The 19,149-nt window shown below is 39.8% G+C and overlaps 1 protein-coding gene across 1 annotated transcript; it reads right to left on the bottom strand.

The window, feature by feature from the left end:
• Positions 1-345: 345 nt before the first annotated feature.
• LOC131118800 (growth hormone receptor-like) lies at positions 346-18,258 on the bottom strand. Its single transcript, XM_058064664.2, is given in 10 exon segments — positions 346-1,653; positions 2,587-2,656; positions 2,839-2,929; positions 3,274-3,418; positions 4,551-4,729; positions 4,861-5,039; positions 9,479-9,614; positions 14,774-14,852; positions 18,132-18,160; positions 18,163-18,258. Coding segments are annotated over 10 exon segments (1,791 nt in total). The 5' UTR covers positions 18,233-18,258; the 3' UTR covers positions 346-840.
• Between the last annotated feature and the right edge of the window lie 891 nt (positions 18,259-19,149).

Here is a 19,149-nt window from a genome sequence, read left to right as displayed (position 1 = left end):
TACCAACATTTCCGTTTCCTCAGTTTACATTTAGTGTAAACATTTCCTTTTACACCAATGTATCCTTTTAGCATCTACTTACACTGTAATTGAAATGCATGTTCTCATTTTAAAAATGTATATTAATGTGTGTACATAATATCATACATTTCCAGTAGTTTATATGCTGCCAACATCTTGATATCACTCTTAACGAGTCTGATGGCAATCGGCTGCATAGAACAGTTATCGTTTATTGTATTATACAAAATGTAGTATCGCAATTAATCATCTATTTACATACATTTCTACCTATGATATACAATACAAACACTCTGTTTAATCAATAAAACATGCTTAGGTATGTAAAAAAAAAAGTTTACATTTCGAATGACTGCATGCATTAAAAAAATAGCTCTTTTTTCATGACTGCTGCTGTACAAAGACTGGAATAAATCTAAAAATATGCATTATTGTGTATTTCTTTATATATAATGTGGTAAAAATCTGAAGAAAAATTATACTTTTGTAAAAAAAAAATCAGATTTTTGCAAATAATTTGATTTTTATACAAAGACAGGAATAAATCTGACTGAAAAATGATATAAAAAAAAGCTCGTAGTCTGCGGGATAAGACTCAATTTGTCATCAGACCTAAATATAAATTCCCTTCTTGTTCCTGAAGTAATACACACGTTTCCCCACTAAGGGTAGCGTCAGGTTGGAGGATGTGGAGGTGTTGGCAGGACAAGCATAAGCTGCTATTTTAGGTGAGCTGACATTCAACACTGAGGCACTCATTAATCATAAAGACTGTTTTAGAAATCTGTCTCTGCTGTCGACTGAACTTTAAACAGATCACTACGGTGCAATACTTCCCAAAAGGTCAAGGGTCAGGTAGCTGTCCGGTGTGGGCATGGTCTTTTGGATTGGTATTGAATTTGGTGTCAGCACCAGGCTGTTTTGCCCGCTAACATCTTCTACTACTGTATAGACTGGCGCATGGGGGAGAGAGGGTGCGGGATTGGGAATTGATTCCTGGCAAGGCTTGTGGTAGTCCACTGATGATGAACATGGGACAGAACTCATCGCAGGCAAGGATGGGCTCATGTTCCTCGCACTGATCTCTGAGGTGTAACCACTGCCGTCAGTAGTTACCAAGAGCTTTAACTCCTTCTGGTCCTCCTTGTTTTCTTTGGTGTCTTTGACTGTGTCTTTCTCCACATCACCCTCAGGGGACAGTAGAACCTTGCCAGATGCCTTCACCTCACTCACCTGTGTATACAACGCCTCTCTGACAGGGGCTGCTAAAGGAGGCTCTCCCGCTGTGGTGCTTTGGTTTGCAGAGCCGGGTCTCGCAGCAGCCTGTTCCTTATTGCGGACTGGGTTCGGGATGAGAGGATGGGAATGTGATGCTTCCGCGTCACTGGGGAGATCCGGATCACAGCAGCTGGCATGACCCGAGTCGTTGTCCCGGAAACCGATAGAAAGATGTGAACAGTTGGAGAACAAGGAGCGATCCATGAGGCAGTCCGTGTCCAGGTTTGTCAGCCTGTCGTTATGTTCTTCAATATCCAGGTCGATGAACTCCACCCATGGGTCGTTGGTATACAGTTCTGGTCTCAGATCAGGTGGGGAACCCAAGATGGACGTCAACTCCTTCAGTTTTCCTTTCTGTGAGATGAAGAAGTACAGCTACTACAACAAGACTGCATACTAAAAATATGCATTTTTGTATATTTTTTACATAAAAATGTGGAAAAAATCTGAAGAAAAGTTTTATTTTTGTAAATAAAAAAAATAATATTTTTGCAAATAATCAGATTTTTATAAAAATCATAAAAATGTAATTTTTTTGTAATATTTTTGGTAAATAGTGTCTGTTACACTTCTATGGTAAAATTCACACTTTTTCATAGGTGGGCTAGTCCTGAGGACTATCAGGTGCGACTTACATATAAAAATTCAAGAATTCATTCATTTTCTACCGCTTATCCTCACGAGGGTCGCAGGCGTGCTGGAGCCTATCCCAGCTGTCTTCGGGCGAGAGGCGCCATTCACACTCACATTCATAGCTATAGACAATTTGGAGTCGCCAATTAACCTAGCATGTTTTTGGAATGTGGGAGGAAACCGGAGTACCCGGAGAAAAACCCACACATGCACGGGGAGAACATGCAAACTCCACACAGAGAAGCCTGATATATAAATATGGTATATATAAATAAAATTAAAAATGTTAAAAATTCAAAATTAACATGTGAATGGAATGTAAATTGAGATTGGGAGCTCGGTGAATGTCTGTCTAGTGACCCCACTGTTCATTCACACTGAAAGTTCAGTGTGTGACATACAGAATGCACTATGCGACTCTTCCAGTCTCTCTGAATATTTACATATATTTACATATATAATATTTATAATACCTGCTGATGACACTTTAAATCAATCTGCCTGAGCACATCCCGTCTGAAGCCTCTAAATTGTTAGGTGTAAGCTTCAGACTAATACTCCTATGACCTCCTTACAACAGAAAATATTGCCCGAAATGCCAGTTATGTCAAGATTAGACAATATTTGACATCTCGATCTAACATAGATGGATACCTTGAGTAGCTCAGAGTCAATTCCTCTTATTTTAGGTCCAGGGACAGGTGGTAGAAGAATTACCATCAACCTTGAGTAAGTAAAAGAGGATATTGTCACATGTAAAATGTACTTCATTATATAAGAATAAATAAGTTGGCATACTGCTGTACACGGTTGGTTATGCACTGAATCATTTCCTTTGTGCGTACATAGTATTTTCATTGTGCGAATGACGAACCTGGAGGTTCAAACAAAAGAAAAATCACTTACTTTTCCTGCTTTGATACAACCACTACCATCAGGATGGCCACTAAGCACAAGGTGCCGAAGATCAGTAAAGCCACCAAAGGGACTTGTGATGCTGGAAAAAAAACACTGCATTATGCACAAAAAAAAAATGATGGAAGGTTCAAAAACGCCTTTTTTTCTTTAAATGGGTCATTGTCTGACCTCTTGTGTGGGACACCTGGTGCACAAAAGAAAACCATGCATACACATCCTCAGAAGTGGTATAAAACATACAGACATGGAAGGAGACATGGAAGTGTGGGCAATCCTACTTACATATACCGCTGACCCCCTGACCCAGACCAGGATAAATGGAAGAACGTGAATGGATACATGATGTACTATCCCAAATACACACTTATATTGTCAGTGTATCATAGAACCTCTTAAAGATTTGTTCCTCTACTGAGTTTTTACCTTCAGCTGGAACGTGGACGAATGTCGAGTCACTGAACTCTCCAAAATTCTTCCCACCATTACTTTTACAGCGGACTCGCACTTCGTAATTTATATTACTTTGGAGACCATACAAGGAGCGATGTGTGCTTTTCACAAGCTCAGCCTGTGGTTAACAGAATAATAGATACAAATCAAGAAAATACTATACATACTATACAAATACAGTGCAGTGGAACCCGCTTATGTTAACAACCCTCGGACTGGCTGACAGACGTCAACATAAGCAGTTGTCGACATAACCAAATCTGAAACTTACCACTGCCTGCTTACTTATTGCACATTTTAAAGCTTGAAATGGACCAATCCGAATCGTTTATTTAGACCACGGTCCGCGTTTTACCCACACCCGTTCTTGTTTGCGATCAACCAATCAGCGATGGTTTGACTAGGAAAACATCTATCATGGCGTCCCTGCCAACATGGTCTAATTCTTCAACAACTTGTGAAGGAAAACAGCAAAAAGTGATGAACCAGTGCCTCCTAAACAAGTATTTTATTAGCGGCAGCAAATCAAATGATGGCACAGGTGAGTGAATCACATTGCTGTGACAATTTGAAGTGGTCACACCGATTAGATCCAATACCAAGTGCTGATTTTGCACAAGCTACAAAATCTAGCGCTTCCATTTCTCTGTGTATTTTTTTCACCTTTGCTTCACAAATTATTGTTTGACCATTGAGCATTTTTTTCTGGATTTAAAAACACTTTACTAGTGCACAAATGTGTCTATTCAATAATGTTTCATTGTGGTGCACAACTTCTAAAAGGCAAAGTGCCTAGAAGTCTCTTGACAATCCAGATTTCCATGCAACATCATGATCTATGTAAGAAATCAACCACAAGAAATGATAATCATTTCATCTTTATTTGAGATTCTCATGTGATGCCACAAAAATGAGATGATATCATTATGGCAGTCTTTTCATTTTACATGGGGCAAGTTCGGGCAAGTAGTTCTAACCTTAAGGATTCCCCATGGGAAAGACATTTTTGTTTTTAATGTAGAGCCCTGTAAAGGTTTGCAACTTTGCAGTTATCGTTTCACGCAACAAGCCAACATAAACGGACCATTTTGGGTCTCAAATTTTGTGTGTCGAGCATGTATGTCGACACCAACTTAAGAACCCACGACACTTGATGAGCTGGTCCAAGTCGTCGAGTTATTGACATAAACGGTACCCACTGTAGGATGCAATAGTTCACAAAAAGTATATTAAAAAAAAACCACACTCACCATTTCCCAGGTGTCAGAATCCTCTTTGCGGTATTGGACCTCATACTGCAATATCATCCATCCCGTCGCCACGTCCGCAGACGGAGGCGGCTTCCAATTGAGCATTATATCATAGAAATTACCCGTCAGACTCACATTCAGTATCGTCCAGTTTAGGCTCACTGGTGGATCAGGTTGCACTGCAAGGGGGGGAGACTTTTTTTTTAAAAATCCATCAATCAACAGGTATTAAACAACTCATTATTTAAATAAATTAAATCCAAGTGATCAATCAGTACTTTTGTGTCTGGACTGTCAACATCCGACTTACCAATGTCCTGGACATAGAAGTGTTTCTCATCATAGAGGACGGTTTGATCCCTTGAGTGGAGTTGAACGCTGTAATATACCCACACGGATGTGTGATTTTCATTGAAGAAGCACTCATTCGGGGTCTCGGTGCTGTAATGAGGACACTCACTCCACTCTTTAGGAGATGCATGCGGAGGTCTGCAAGGACAAGGAAGTAAGTGATTGTATCTGATCGGCTCCGGAGCGGGAAGTAACAATTTAAAATGGGAACAATGGTCACTTAAATGGGTATTGGTATGGTTCTCAATAGAGTACTATGGAAGTGTGGCTGAAAAAACCCTGGATGACGCTTATCCTTGACGCTTTAATCAATCAGGTTTGCAAAAAAGGTTAAAACCTCTACTCTGAGTTGCAAATATTTTGGTTATGGTTTAAATCCAAAGTGAACTTTGTGTCTGCAAGTGCAGTTTGGCAACCGCAGTGCAGACACAACAAATGTAGTAGTAAAAAAAAGTGAGTATAAACTTGAGTGACCTTGATTGATACAGGCGCTCCCCTTCAACTCAAACTCAAAGCGAGGACTAAAGTCTTAAAATGGTGAAAATCTATAAGTAGTAGTGGTAACTTGCTGATGTGTTTCGGTTAACATCCGACATTTATGCTTTGGTTTGCGTTCGCCCGCCTGGTTAGTGTGCAAGATGGCGCACATTAAAGTGAGGACTAAAGTCTTAAAATGGTGAAAATCTATAAGTAGTAGTGGTAACTTGCTGATGTTTTTCGGTTAACATCCGACATTTATGCTTTGGTTTGCGTTCGCCTGCCTGGTTAGTGTGCAAGATGGCGCACATTAAAGTGAGGACTAAAGTCTTAAAATGGTGAAAATCTATAAGTAGTAGTGGTAACTTGCTGATGTTTTTCGGTTAACATCCGACAGTTATGCTTTGGTTTGTGTTCGCCCGCCTAGTTAGTGTGCAAGATGGCGCACATTAAAGTGAGGACTAAAGTCTTAAAATGGTGAAAATCTATAAGTAGTAGTGGTAACTTGCTGATGTTTTTCGGTTAACATCCGACATTTATGCTTTGGTTTGCGTTCGCCTGCCTGGTTAGTGTGCAAGATGGCGCACATTAAAGTGAGGACTAAAGTCTTAAAATGGTGAAAATCTATAAGTAGTAGTGGTACCTTGCTGATGTTTTTCGGTTAACATCCGACATTTATGTTTTGGTTTGCGTTCGCCCGCCTGGTTAGTGTGCAAGATGGCGCACATTAAAGTGAGGACTAAAGTCTTAAAATGGTGAAAATCTATAAGTAGTAGTGGTACCTTGCTGATGTTTTTCGGTTAACATCCGACATTTATGCTTTGGTTTGCGTTCGCCTGCCTGGTTAGTGTGCAAGATGGCGCACATTAAAGTGAGGACTAAAGTCTTAAAATGGTGAAAATCTATAAGTAGTAGTGGTACATTGCTGATGTTTTTTGGTTAACATCCGACATTTATGCCTTGGTTTGCATTCGCCCGCCTGGTTAGTGTGCAAGATGGCGCACATTAAAGTGAGGACTAAAGTCTTAAAATGGTGAAAATCTATAAGTAGTAGTGGTACCTTGCTGATGTTTTTCGGTTAACATCCGACATTTATGTTTTGGTTTGCGTTCGCCCGCCTGGTTAGTGTGCAAGATGGCGCACATTAAAGTGAGGACTAAAGTCTTAAAATGGTGAAAATCTATAAGTAGTAGTGGTAACTTGCTGATGTTTTTCGGTTAACATCCGACATTTATGCTTTGGTTTGCGTTCGCCTGCCTGGTTAGTGTGCAAGATGGCGCACATTAAAGTGAGGACTAAAGTCTTAAAATGGTGAAAATCTATAAGTAGTAGTGGTACATTGCTGATGTTTTTTGGTTAACATCCGACATTTATGCCGTGGTTTGCATTCGCCCGCCTGGTTAGTGTGCAAGATGGCGCACATTAAAGTGAGGACTAAAGTCTTAAAATGGTGAAAATCTATAAGTAGTAGTGGTAACTTGCTGATGTTTTTCGGTTAACATCCGACAGTTATGCTTTGGTTTGCGTTCGCCCGCCTGGTTAGTGTGCAAGATGGCGCACATTAAAGTGAGGACTAAAGTCTTAAAATGGTGAAAATCTATAAGTAGTAGTGGTACCTTGCTGATGTTTTTCGGTTAACATCCGACATTTATGTTTTGGTTAGCGTTCGCCCGCCTGGTTAGTGTGCAAGATGGCACACATTAAAGTGAGGACTAAAGTCTTAAAATGGTGAAAATCTATAAGTAGTAGTGGTAACTTGCTGATGTTTTTCGGTTAACATCCGACATTCATGCTTTGGTTTGCGTTCGCCTGCCTGGTTAGTGTGCAAGATGGCGCACATTAAAGTGAGGACTAAAGTCTTAAAATGGTGAAAATCTATAAGTAGTAGTGGTACATTGCTGATGTTTTTTGGTTAACATCCGACATTTATGCCTTGGTTTGCATTCGCCCGCCTGGTTAATGTGCAAGATGGCGCACATTAAAGTGAGGACTAAAGTCTTAAAATGGTGAAAATCTATAAGTAGTAGTGGTAACTTGCTGATGTTTTTCGGTTAACATCCGACAGTTATGCTTTGGTTTGCGTTCGCCCACCTGGTTAGTGTGCAAGATGGCGCACATTAAAGTGAGGACTAAAGTCTTAAAATGGTGAAAATCTATAAGTAGTAGTGGTACATTGCTGATGTTTTTCGGTTAACATCCGACATTTATGCTTTGGTTTGCGTTCGCCCGCCTGGTTAGTGTGCAAGATGGCGCGCATTAAAGTGAGGACTAAAGTCTTAAAATGGTGAAAATCTATAAGTAGTAGTGGTACATTGCTGATGTTTTTTGGTTAACATCCGACATTTATGCCTTGGTTTGCATTCGCCCGCCTGGTTAGTGTGCAAGATGGCGCACATTAAAGTGAGGACTAAAGTCTTAAAATGGTGAAAATCTATAAGTAGTAGTGGTAACTTGCTGATGTTTTTCGGTTAACATCCGACAGTTATGCTTTGGTTTGCGTTCGCCCGCCTGGTTAGTGTGCAAGATGGCGCACATTAAAGTGAGGACTAAAGTCTTAAAATGGTGAAAATCTATAAGTAGTAGTGGTACCTTGCTGATGTTTTTCGGTTAACATCCGACATTTATGTTTTGGTTTGCGTTCGCCCGCCTGGTTAGTGTGCAAGATGGCGCACATTAAAGTGAGGACTAAAGTCTTAAAATGGTGAAAATCTATAAGTAGTAGTGGTACATTGCTGATGTTTTTTGGTTAACATCCGACATTTATGCCTTGGTTTGCATTCGCCCGCCTGGTTAGTGTGCAAGATGGCGCACATTAAAGTGAGGACTAAAGTCTTAAAATGGTGAAAATCTATAAGTAGTAGTGGTAACTTGCTGATGTTTTTCGGTTAACATCCGACAGTTATGCTTTGGTTTGCGTTCGCCCACCTGGTTAGTGTGCAAGATGGCGCACATTAAAGTGAGGACTAAAGTCTTAAAATGGTGAAAATCTATAAGTAGTAGTGGTACATTGCTGATGTTTTTCGGTTAACATCCGACAGTTATGCTTTGGTTTGCGTTCGCCCGCCTGGTTAGTGTGCAAGATGGCGCGCATTAAAGTGAGGACTAAAGTCTTAAAATGGTGAAAATCTGTAAGTAGTAGTGGTACCTTGACATTTATGCCTTGGTTTGCGTTCGCCCGCCTGGTTAGTGTGCAAGATGGCGCACATTTTTTGAATGTAAGCCACAAACAGACCACTCTGCATAAAGTGTTTCTGCCATATGAGTGCAGTAACAGTTAAAAAAAAGCAAAATATCCTTTCCTCTGCCCCACTCTCAAGTTCAACCCTCCCTTCTGATTGTGATTTGCAAAGAGTTAAATAAAGCTAAAAACGATGTTAAATGTTCAATTGTCATTTGCTATTATTTTTGCATCATTTTTTACGTGTGAAACTATAATTATTGTCTATAAAAAGTGTTTGGGTTAAGATATTTGGGCTATATGAATTGGATTTACATTATTTTGCATTGGTTGGGGGCTGTACGGATGATGAGTGGTTAGCGTGCAGGGTTCACAGCTAGGAGACACAACTTCAACAACTTCTCCCCGTGCATGCGTGGGTTTTCTCCGGGTACTCCGGTTTCTTTCCACATTCCAAAAACATGTTAGGTTAATTGGCGACTCCAAATTGTCCATAGATATGAATATAGAAAAATAGAAAATGAATGAATTCATGAATTCATGCAATGTCTCCCTACTGTGTGTGATTGTGTGTGTGTGTCTATTATGAAGGGTGGCAGTGGAGGGTGGGCTTTCTTTGTAATTGTTTTTCTTTTTAATTGTGGTAATTTGTTTTTATTCTGTACAGCACTTTGTGTTGCATGTCTCTGCAGGAAAAGTGCTCTACAATTAAAGTTGATTTGATTTGATTTGTGTTGTCACATTATTTCTCCTTTGTCGGCGCCTTCAGCATAGAAAGGCAGCCGCTTATAGAACAGTCAATGAAACATGACACCACCTTGCTATTGGTGGAAGAAAACAGTGCCACCAAGGCATTGACTTTTCCCTTCAGATAATCCAGAATGTTATATTCAGCTTTCTTGAGGTGGACAAAACTCCTTACGTCTTGCTAATATAGAACAGACGCACATCTTCTGGTTTTGAGTGGTTCTGCACGGCACAGACATCCCATCTGCAGTAGAAAGTCTCCATGTTGTTGGACACACAGCCAGTGAGATGAGGACACTTGGGTTGGAAGTCTAGGGAAGCACAAAAAGAGAGCAAAAAGACATTAAAGATCTGCTATGGTCTACTGATCCAGTGGCCTTTGTAGGAAGCCGTGCTGCTGTTTAGAAAAGCTCGGTAGTAAGCTGTTGTGAAACCGCAGTACAAACATTTCCATCTTTCTGGAAGTCATTTGACTGCTTTTCACTGAAAGCTGCCAAATCACTACCATACCTTTTATGGAAGCAGCTACTTGTTGTTCCCACTATAAGACTATGACTAACATTCTTAGATCCTGTTTAACAGGCTTCAGCTAAGCTAAGAAAGAGAGAGTCAATATATATTGCCGAGGTTAGGCTGAGGTTGTGCACACTGACTTGTTGAACTGCAGCCAACAAACTGGCCTGACAATATTAGCCACCATTTGTTCGGTTGGAGGCTAGTCAATTATTTACTAGGCTGCAGTACATTAGTTATTGTGTAATCTAGCTGAAGGTAAAAACGTCATTTAGCATCTGTTAGCTGCTGTAAGTCACATTTCTACTCTCCACTCTTCTTGGGATAATGGGTAGAGTTTTTTAATTCATTCATTTTTGACCTTCTTAACCCTGAGCGTCGTCGGCCAATCACAGAGCACATATAGACAAACAACCATTCACACTCACATTCATACCTATGGACAATTTGTCACCAATTAACCTAGCATGTTTTTGGAATGTGGGAGGAAACCGGAGTACCCGGAGAAAACCCACATATGCACGGGGAGAACATAGAGACGGCCGAATGTGGAATCGAATTCGGGTCTCCAAGCTGTGTGCCCTGCGCGCTAACCACTTGAACTCATTGCAGCCGGGTAGAGTTCATTTAAATTAAGTTAAGTAAAGTCCACACATGTTATATCTCGAAGTTTGTGCATCTGGAATGCATCTTCTTATATCTTCATTGACCACCTTGTTCTGAGAATTAGTCCATCCAATAAGTGCCGTCAATCAAATTATTTTATGCTGCCAAAAAGACTACAAATTTTAGTAACTCAGTAACTCAATTTTTTTATTTATTTTGTCAACTTAAGACATTGTTGAACCATCAGCACCACTTATTATACCATTTAGGTCAGTGATTCTCAACTGATGGGTCACAACCCAAAAGTGGGTCACGGAGATGTTTTCAGTGGGTCGCATGGTTTTTGCTAAAAAAATAATGTCATGACCTGAAAGCAGCTCACTGCTGTGCTGCTATTGTCCTTCTGACAATCACCAAACGCTTTAAATCAGGGGTCTCAAACTCAATTTACTTGGGGGCCACTGGAGCTAGGGTCTGGGCAAGGCTGGGCCGCATCAGGTTTTCAAAAAAAAAAAACGCATTTATTAAAAACATAAAAATATACAAACTTTTCCGTGCTTTGGTGCCAATTTTCTACAATAAAAGCTCTGGTAAAACATTCCACTGTTCTCAAATATCTTAATTTTTATTTTTCTACACGAAATAAGATGAAAAATAAATAAACAAATCAAGAATAAAGAAAATCAATCAATCAGTAATAAATAAATAAATATAATAATAAAACGGCAAATAATAAAAACTTAAGAAACCACATATAGTTGGTGGGTAGACAAATTATTTTTTTCAGATTAAAATGAACAAAGCATTATTAGAGCCCTGTAGACATGACAAAACACGACTATAGTCACATTTATACTTTTTTTATTTACAACATATTGCGCAACTGCAGGTCTTGAGACACATGCTAACTCGCAAACTAGAGAGCTAGCGACCTAAACGGTAGCCTTCAAGTTATTTCCTTTAAACTTAAATAGCCAAAAACTTACCACTTCCACACGGATAGGGAGGATAACTATTAACAGTTATTTAACCTTTAACATGAACATTAATCAAACGTAATAATTTTTTCTGGGTACATGATACCATACAGCATCCATATCAAACTTGCGCGGGCCGCACTAACATTGCCGCATGTTTGAGACCCCTGCTTTAAATTAAACCCCCTACATGCATTTTCCAAGAACGGTTTGGGGGGGAGAAAATGCTGGGTGTTGTGTGTCACTGACCAATAATGATTTCCAACTCTAGTGAACACTTTGTAAACAATTACCAGTATAATTACCTGAACCGCTCCTATTTACATTTCTGCGAAAGCAGCAGCAGTGAGCCAAGCCCAATAGAGAAGAACGATACTACAAGACCGTGCTGGCAGAGTAATAAGAACTATGAAAACAAGATCTGAGAGGCAGCAGTACAGATGATTGATGACCCTGCCTGGCTCCAATGTTTCAGGGAAGTAGTGTCAGAGGGTAAAAATAAATCTGTTTACTATATGATAAACTACTCCTCGGAAAAACGCAGAGCTCGGGATTTAGAGAACAATCTATACCATGGTTGTGGCTATCACACCACTATGTTGTGTTACATTTCTTAGGTTGATTAGGGTGATGTCAGGCTCAGGCCTTTTTATATGTCGCTTGCATATTTGGTATTTAATTGACTGACACAATGTATTTACAAATTGTCCAGTACTGCTAAAGTCAGTAGTACACGCAACATGAATTCATTCATTTCATTCATTCATTCATTCATTCATTTTCTACCGAAAAAAATTCCTCATTAAAAATTAAAATTTTTAAATCAAATTAATCAAAATTTTCTCCACTTAATTAATCAAGATTAATCACCATTTGCAACTATGTGTGAAATATGAACATTTTTACTGTATTTAAAAAGATAAATGATTGACACAATCATTCATTCATTCATTTTCTACTGCTTTTCCTCACAAGGGTCGCGGGGGTGCTGGAGCCTATCCCAGCTGTCTTCGGGCAAGACTGGACTGGTCACCAGCCAATCACAGGGCACATATAGATAAACAACCATTCACACTCACTATGGACAATTTGGAGTCGCCAATTAACCTAGCATGTTTTTGGAATGTGGGAGGAAACCGGAGTACCCGGAGAAAACCCACACATGCACGGGGAGAACATGCAAACTCCACACAGACATGGCCGAGGGTGGAATCGAACCCTGGTCTCCTAGCTGTGAGGTCTGCGGGCTAACCACTAGACTGCCGTGCCACCCATGAAGGATTTTTAAAACAAAAACATCTTCAAAGTCCAAGGTTGTCGCCTTCAATGCTATAAATTGACTCATTCGTGGCATGATACCGTTGACTGCACTAACAATACTGGCCTTTTTTGTGCTTTTAAATAGTCCTCCAAAACCAATCATCACATGCACGGGGAGAACATGCAAACTCCACACAGAGATGGCCGAGGGTGGAATCGAACCCTGGTCTCCTAGCTCTGAGTTCTGCGCGCTAACCACTCGAACACCGCGCAACAAAAAATTGTTCAATACTATTAAATAGGCTTTTTGGGAGAGTATATCATTAAAATAGTGTCAAGCTGCAAACTCGTAACACGACATTCCTTTGTTGCATATCGAAATCTGTGTTTGCTCAATCTCTGCCAGGGAACATGAGACTAAACTTGACATCTGTTCACACTTGTTAGAGCCTCATAACACATTTCTGAGACGACAATACCCATTCACAACTTCTGATCTTTCTCTTAACCTTGAAGCGGTACCACAGTGAGACAAAGCATTCTCCTTCCCTTTCACTCACGTCGTGTTTAGTTCTCAGGATGCTGTTGTTTTTGTCACATTTACAGACTTTATAATAACATATAAACAAAATATTAGACAACCAAGAATATCACATGACCCCCTTATAAGGCCCGTTTTGGTAAAAATCCTGAAGACACAAAGATCACTTCAGTTGATGGGAGTGCTCCCAGCATGCTTTGCTGTACTTATTTTGCTAAATTTTGCTAAAGTTGTGTTTAGCGTTAAAATAATTGCCCTTTATTATTCCCCTTATTATTTTTTTTCCCACAGTGAGACAAAGCATCCTCATTCCCTTTCACTCATGTTGTGTTTAGTTAGTTCTCTTGTGATTTAAAGACCAGGATGCTATTGTTTTTGTCACATTTACAGACTTTATAATAACATATAAACAAAATATTAGACAAGTGTAGTGGTAGGTTACCGGGACATAATTCACCCCGGAACTATCGATAGGGGAGGTGTTGCCACCCGGAGGGGTGGGCGCAAGGGACGGGGGTTTTCCGCTTCCTGTTGTGGTTGAGAGACGGAGCTTTCATGTCTTTCATGTCTTTACGTAGCAAAGAGTGCAAGTTAATGCTTGGAAGAAAAATAACGTTTTCTCCCAAATTCGACACTCCGCCTCAGACTCAACCAAGAATATCACATGACCCCCTTATAAGGCCCGTTTTGGTAAAAATCATGAAGATACAAAGATCACTCGAGTTGATGGGAGTGTTCCCAGCATGCTTTGCTGTACTTATTTTGCTAAATTTTTGCTAAAGTTGTGTTTAGCGTTAAAATAGTTGCCCTTTATTATTCCCCATAGTAGTAGTCGTTGCCCTATGTTTGTTTACTTAGCTGTTCCATGTTACGCATCATTTTTGCTTTGGCACCATGATTGAATTTCCCCAGGCTTTAAATTTAAATCAATTTGGCATCAATGAAACCGCCAATGCCTTAAATCATAGTGGTACCTGTCTGTTTCTGATTGTGATGTAAGGTCACTATAGCACTTTCTCCTTAAACCATTTGAAAATGTCAATGAAAAACTGAACTCTCCATCCTAATCACTTCTATAAGTGACAGTATTACATAACAAGATAAAGCACAGGATGTCGGGACATGAATGGTCAATGGAGACCTCATTTATACCAGGGACAAAACAACAACCCCTGTAGTTAAAACAACAAAACACAGCTTTTCCTTTGCCTGAGAGGGGACGGGTGGTCGCAAACAGGAGGCCGCTACACGTTAAACAGCTTGCCATTGTATGAGCGGAGTACTCCGTGTTCTGCAGAATTCCTGGGAAGCCACTTCACTAGAAATCTGCAGGCTGCACTCCGTGTGAAGGGCTGTGCAGTTGCGCAATATATTTTCACACCAATGCAAAATTGTCCAATCCTGGACTGCTCTGTGATATTCTGGATTAAAATTACCTTGCAGCCTTATTCAAAGCAAATGTATGTATATATTTTCCTATTCAAACCACAAAAAGCAGTTTAAAATGGGGGAATCATATACATCTTATTTAGGGATCTTAAGCAAATCGGAGAAAAGTTTTAAAAAAGGTTACCTTTATTGGTAGCAGATTCCAGCACCGAGACAGTGAAGAAGCTCAGGAAAAGGAAGAGAACAGTCGCCATGATGTTGAGCTGTGGAGAAATCATATGGCAAGTGTTAGTTTCTCAGTGCCGTCCACGTAGCTGAACCCAGCCCACTTCCACCGACAAGAAAAGGGCAGTCATTTCAAACAGAACACCAGAGTGGTGCAACTTAAATACAATCAACACACTTGTGATTAAGGGAGATGTAGTCAGCCATGTAATTCCAACTGCATACTGCATGTAACATATTTTTTATGACAGTATTGTTTACACCATTTAGACGGCCAATTTCACTTTTATTTTCATTATGTGTGTAATGATGAAGTGTATAATTTGAATGCCTGCTTTTTACACATTTTACACCAGGGGTCTCAAACACGCGCCCCAAATGTGGCCCGCAGGACACTAGTTTGAGGCCCCCACCTTGATATGAAAGTTTAATGTTAGTGCGGCCGCCACAAGTTTGATATGGATGCTGTATGGTATCATGTACCCAGAAAAAATTATTACGTTTGATTAATGTTCATGTTAAAGTTTAAATAACTGTTAATAGTTATCCTCCCTATCCGTGTGGAAGTGGTAAGTTTTTGGCTATTTAAGTTTAAAGGAAATAACTTGAAGGCTACCGTTTAGGTCACTAGCTCTCTAGTTTGCGAGTTAGCATGTGTCTCAAGACCCTGCAGTTGCGCAATATGTTGTAAATAAAAAGAGTATAAATGTGACTATAGTTGTGTTTTGTCATGTCTACATGGCTCTAATAATGCTTTGTTAATTTTAATCTGAAAAAAATAATTTGTCTACCCACCAACTATATGTGGTTTCTTAAGTTTTTATTATTTTCCGTTTTATTATTATTATTATTATATTTATTTATTACTGATTGATTGATTTTCTTTATTCTTGATTTGTTTATTTATTTTTCATCTTATTTTGTGCAGAAAAATAAAAATTAAGATATTTGAGAACAGTGGAATGTTTTATCAGAGCTTTTATTGTAGAAAATCGTAACCAAAGCACTGAAAAAGTTTGTATATTTTTCTGGTTTTAATAAGATGCGGCCCAGCCTTGCCCAGACCCTAGCTCCAGTGGCCTCCAGGTAAATTGAGTTTGAGACCCTTGTTTTACACAATACATTGCTCAAGCTCTTCATCAGTTAGTATGTACTTTACAAATAATTGCTGTTTTTATTTGGTAGATTCAAGTACAGAAGGTACTGAGTCATAAATGTTTATGATGGCAATGAAGCTTTAAAAAATGTAGGAACTGGATCAGTGGGTTACCACATACAATGGAAGCTCTACTAATGAACACAGTATGTTCCTGGACACTGGCCGAGCCCTGATTTCTGACCATGTTCCACAAACTATTAACTGATCATAACTTTAATAACACCCATTACACACATATTATCCAATACAATGAACATAGTAAGAATAAATAAGACTAGTGGTCATGTGTGTTACTGGAAATTCCCTAGGGGACCTAAAAAGAGGCAGACAGGAAGTGACATTGAGGGTTCAGAGTTCAGCTTTGTACATAACGACCACAAAAGTAGCTTGTGTTTTTATTAGGGATTATTGTGTCTGTTTTGAGATAATTATCCTTATCCTTGACTCATCAAACATTACAGTAACAATACTGACACCTAGTGGCACGTGTAGAATACTACAGTTCATCAATGCCTTGGAATGTATCTTTTGAATGCCTTATATTTGGATATTGGTTCATTTAGCTATTTTTATGCTTGAAAATTGTAAATATAGGCATAATTTGCTTAAAGGGGACCTATTATTCAAAACCCTTTGTATTGAGATGTGGACTCCTACAGAGCAGCTACACACAATAACCTGCACAGAAAACTTTCTAGGTCTCCCAGAATATGCACCTATTCCAGCTGTATTTGCTTGGATGGATTTGTGCTTCCCGCCAAAATGGTTGGTTTTAATTTCTTTCCACCCACAGCCCACCTCCGAGTACGCCCACTCTGCTGTGATTGGTCACACGCTTCCTAATTATGAACAAAGCCCACTTTTTAATCTAGTGTGTATAGGAGTTTATAAAGTCTTTGGAGTGCTAAAAGTGTTGAGGAGCTACTGGCTTACCGTGTATGGTAAACGTAGCACCACTGGTACGGTGGAGCTCAGAGGAAGCCGGACGTGTGAGGAGGAGCACTCATTGTTGGACACACTTTGTCAGAGGTGTTTTGTCAGCGGTGGACCTCAGAAAACGGACGTGAGGGTACCGCGTGGACGAACAGTGTGTCCGACATTAATGCACCTTTCCTGGCTTCATATATTTCATGTTCATGTTCACAAAAAGTGCTGCATGGCATTTTAGTATATTATATAAGTGGCGGGCGGCACGGCGGACGAGTGGTTAGCGCGCAGACCTCACAGCTAAGAGACCAGGGTTCAATTCCACACTCGGCCATCTCCGTGTGGAGTTTGCATGTTCTCCCCGTGCATGCGTGGGTTTTCTCCGGGTACTCCGGTTTCCTCCCACATTCCAAAAACCCTGCTAGGTTAATTTGCGACTCCATATTGTCCATAGGTATGAATGTGAGTGTGAATGGTTGTTTGTCTATATGTGCCCTGTGATTGGCTGGCGACCGGTCCAGGGTGTACTCTGCCTCTCACCCAAAGACAGCTGGGATAGGCTCCAGCACCCCCGCGACCCTCATGAGGAAAAGGCGGTAGAAAATGAATATATAAGTGGCATGAAACACAATTATTTATTTCTGAATTTACTGTAATTTTGTATTATATGGTCTGCGTTTATTCATTCAGTTTACAATGTATCTGCCAATATTCACATCTGTATGTATTATGTATTGTATATATTATGCAATTTGCATTATAATGTGGATACTTGTGGTTAAAAAAAATGGCATTCCTTACCGGTCACATGTGGGATTACTATGATGTGCTGCAATGTGTTCACCGGCTACGTCCAGTTAAACCTGTTCTTATTATATCTTTTTTTTTTAAATCAGAATGGTGCAAAGACTCTCAGCAACACACAAGCGACAATAGACTTTTTTGGTAATGTTGCATTTTGGTAAATACAAGCTTAAGTGTAGTTCAAGGAGTTGTTTATAGTGTGTTTACATGTCCAGATATAGCCTTCACGAGCAGATGTATTATACCTCGGTGTGCCGACGAGGACTGTGCCACATCCACAGGGAAAAAGTAAACAACATTTGTAACTTGCACGCTTAAAACACTTCATAAAACACAGTTTTTAGTTACTATGAGTACTAGAGAGTTACAGTACGAGATGGTTTTTAACATATGGAGAAACATTAGCGTGCTGACTCCCACTACTCACCGCTGAAAACAGGAAAACAAGCGTCCCCGCCCGCGCGATTCCATAGGGTGTTTTCTTCCAACTAAACAGAACTGCAAGACAGCTTCCTCAAAAAAAAACATCTGGGAATACCTTCATTTACAACCGGGAATGTCAAAGCACACCCCGCTGTATGGAAGCAGAAAGACAGGCTCTTTTTTTCAGCTTGGCTGTGATCAGTTAAAACGGAGTTGAGGATTACTGCACCACCTATCGGTGAAGCGTGGAAGTTCATGATAAACTGAGATTTCCAGCAAGCCCACGTATTGTAATGGAAGTACATTCTCAGACCCAGAAAACACTTGAATTGAATTGCATTAAATAAAAATATAGTGCACACTTAAATTTAAAGCAGTTCATGGCTGGATTTGCCATTTTTTATATTTAAATTTGATGCCACCCTGTTTCACTATATATTGATACTCGGTGGATACTATGATACTACATTCAATTTTTAGCTAAAAACAACTTCTTTTTGGCCCCCTGCTGATATTGTAAGTTGAACACCTTACAAAGAATAACTTTTTATGGTGGGTTGATTGTATATACTGTATATATACTGTATATTATGTATTATGCAAAGGGAATTTTTGTATAGGTACAGTATAGTCCAAAGTATAGGTGGTTTTACATGTTTTAAAAGATCCTGAGGGTTATAGAACAAAAAAGTAAAGTGGTCGCCAATTAACATAGCATGTTTTTGGAATGTGGGTGGAAACCGGAGTACCCGGAGAGTACCCATGCAAACATGCAAACTCCACACAGAGATGGCCGAGGGTGGAATTGAACCCTGGTCTCCTAGCTGTGAGGTCTGCGTGCTAACCACTAGACTGACGTGCCACCCATGAAGCATTTTTAAAACAAAGTCCAAGGTTGTTGCCTTCAATGCTATAAATTGACTCATTCGTGGCATGATGCCGTTGACTGCACTAACAATACTGGCCTTTTTTGTGCTTTTATATAGTCCTCTAAAACCAATCATTAATTGATATTGAAATAC

This window comes from Doryrhamphus excisus, linkage group LG10 (genome assembly GCF_037039965.1).
Source record: "Doryrhamphus excisus strain RoL-2023G ecotype Guam linkage group LG10, RoL_Dexc_Guam_v1.1, whole genome shotgun sequence".
Lineage (NCBI taxonomy): Eukaryota > Metazoa > Chordata > Actinopteri > Syngnathiformes > Syngnathidae > Doryrhamphus > Doryrhamphus excisus.
The sequence above is the reverse complement of the archived record's forward strand: the minus strand, read 5'-3'. Positions and strand labels throughout refer to the sequence as shown.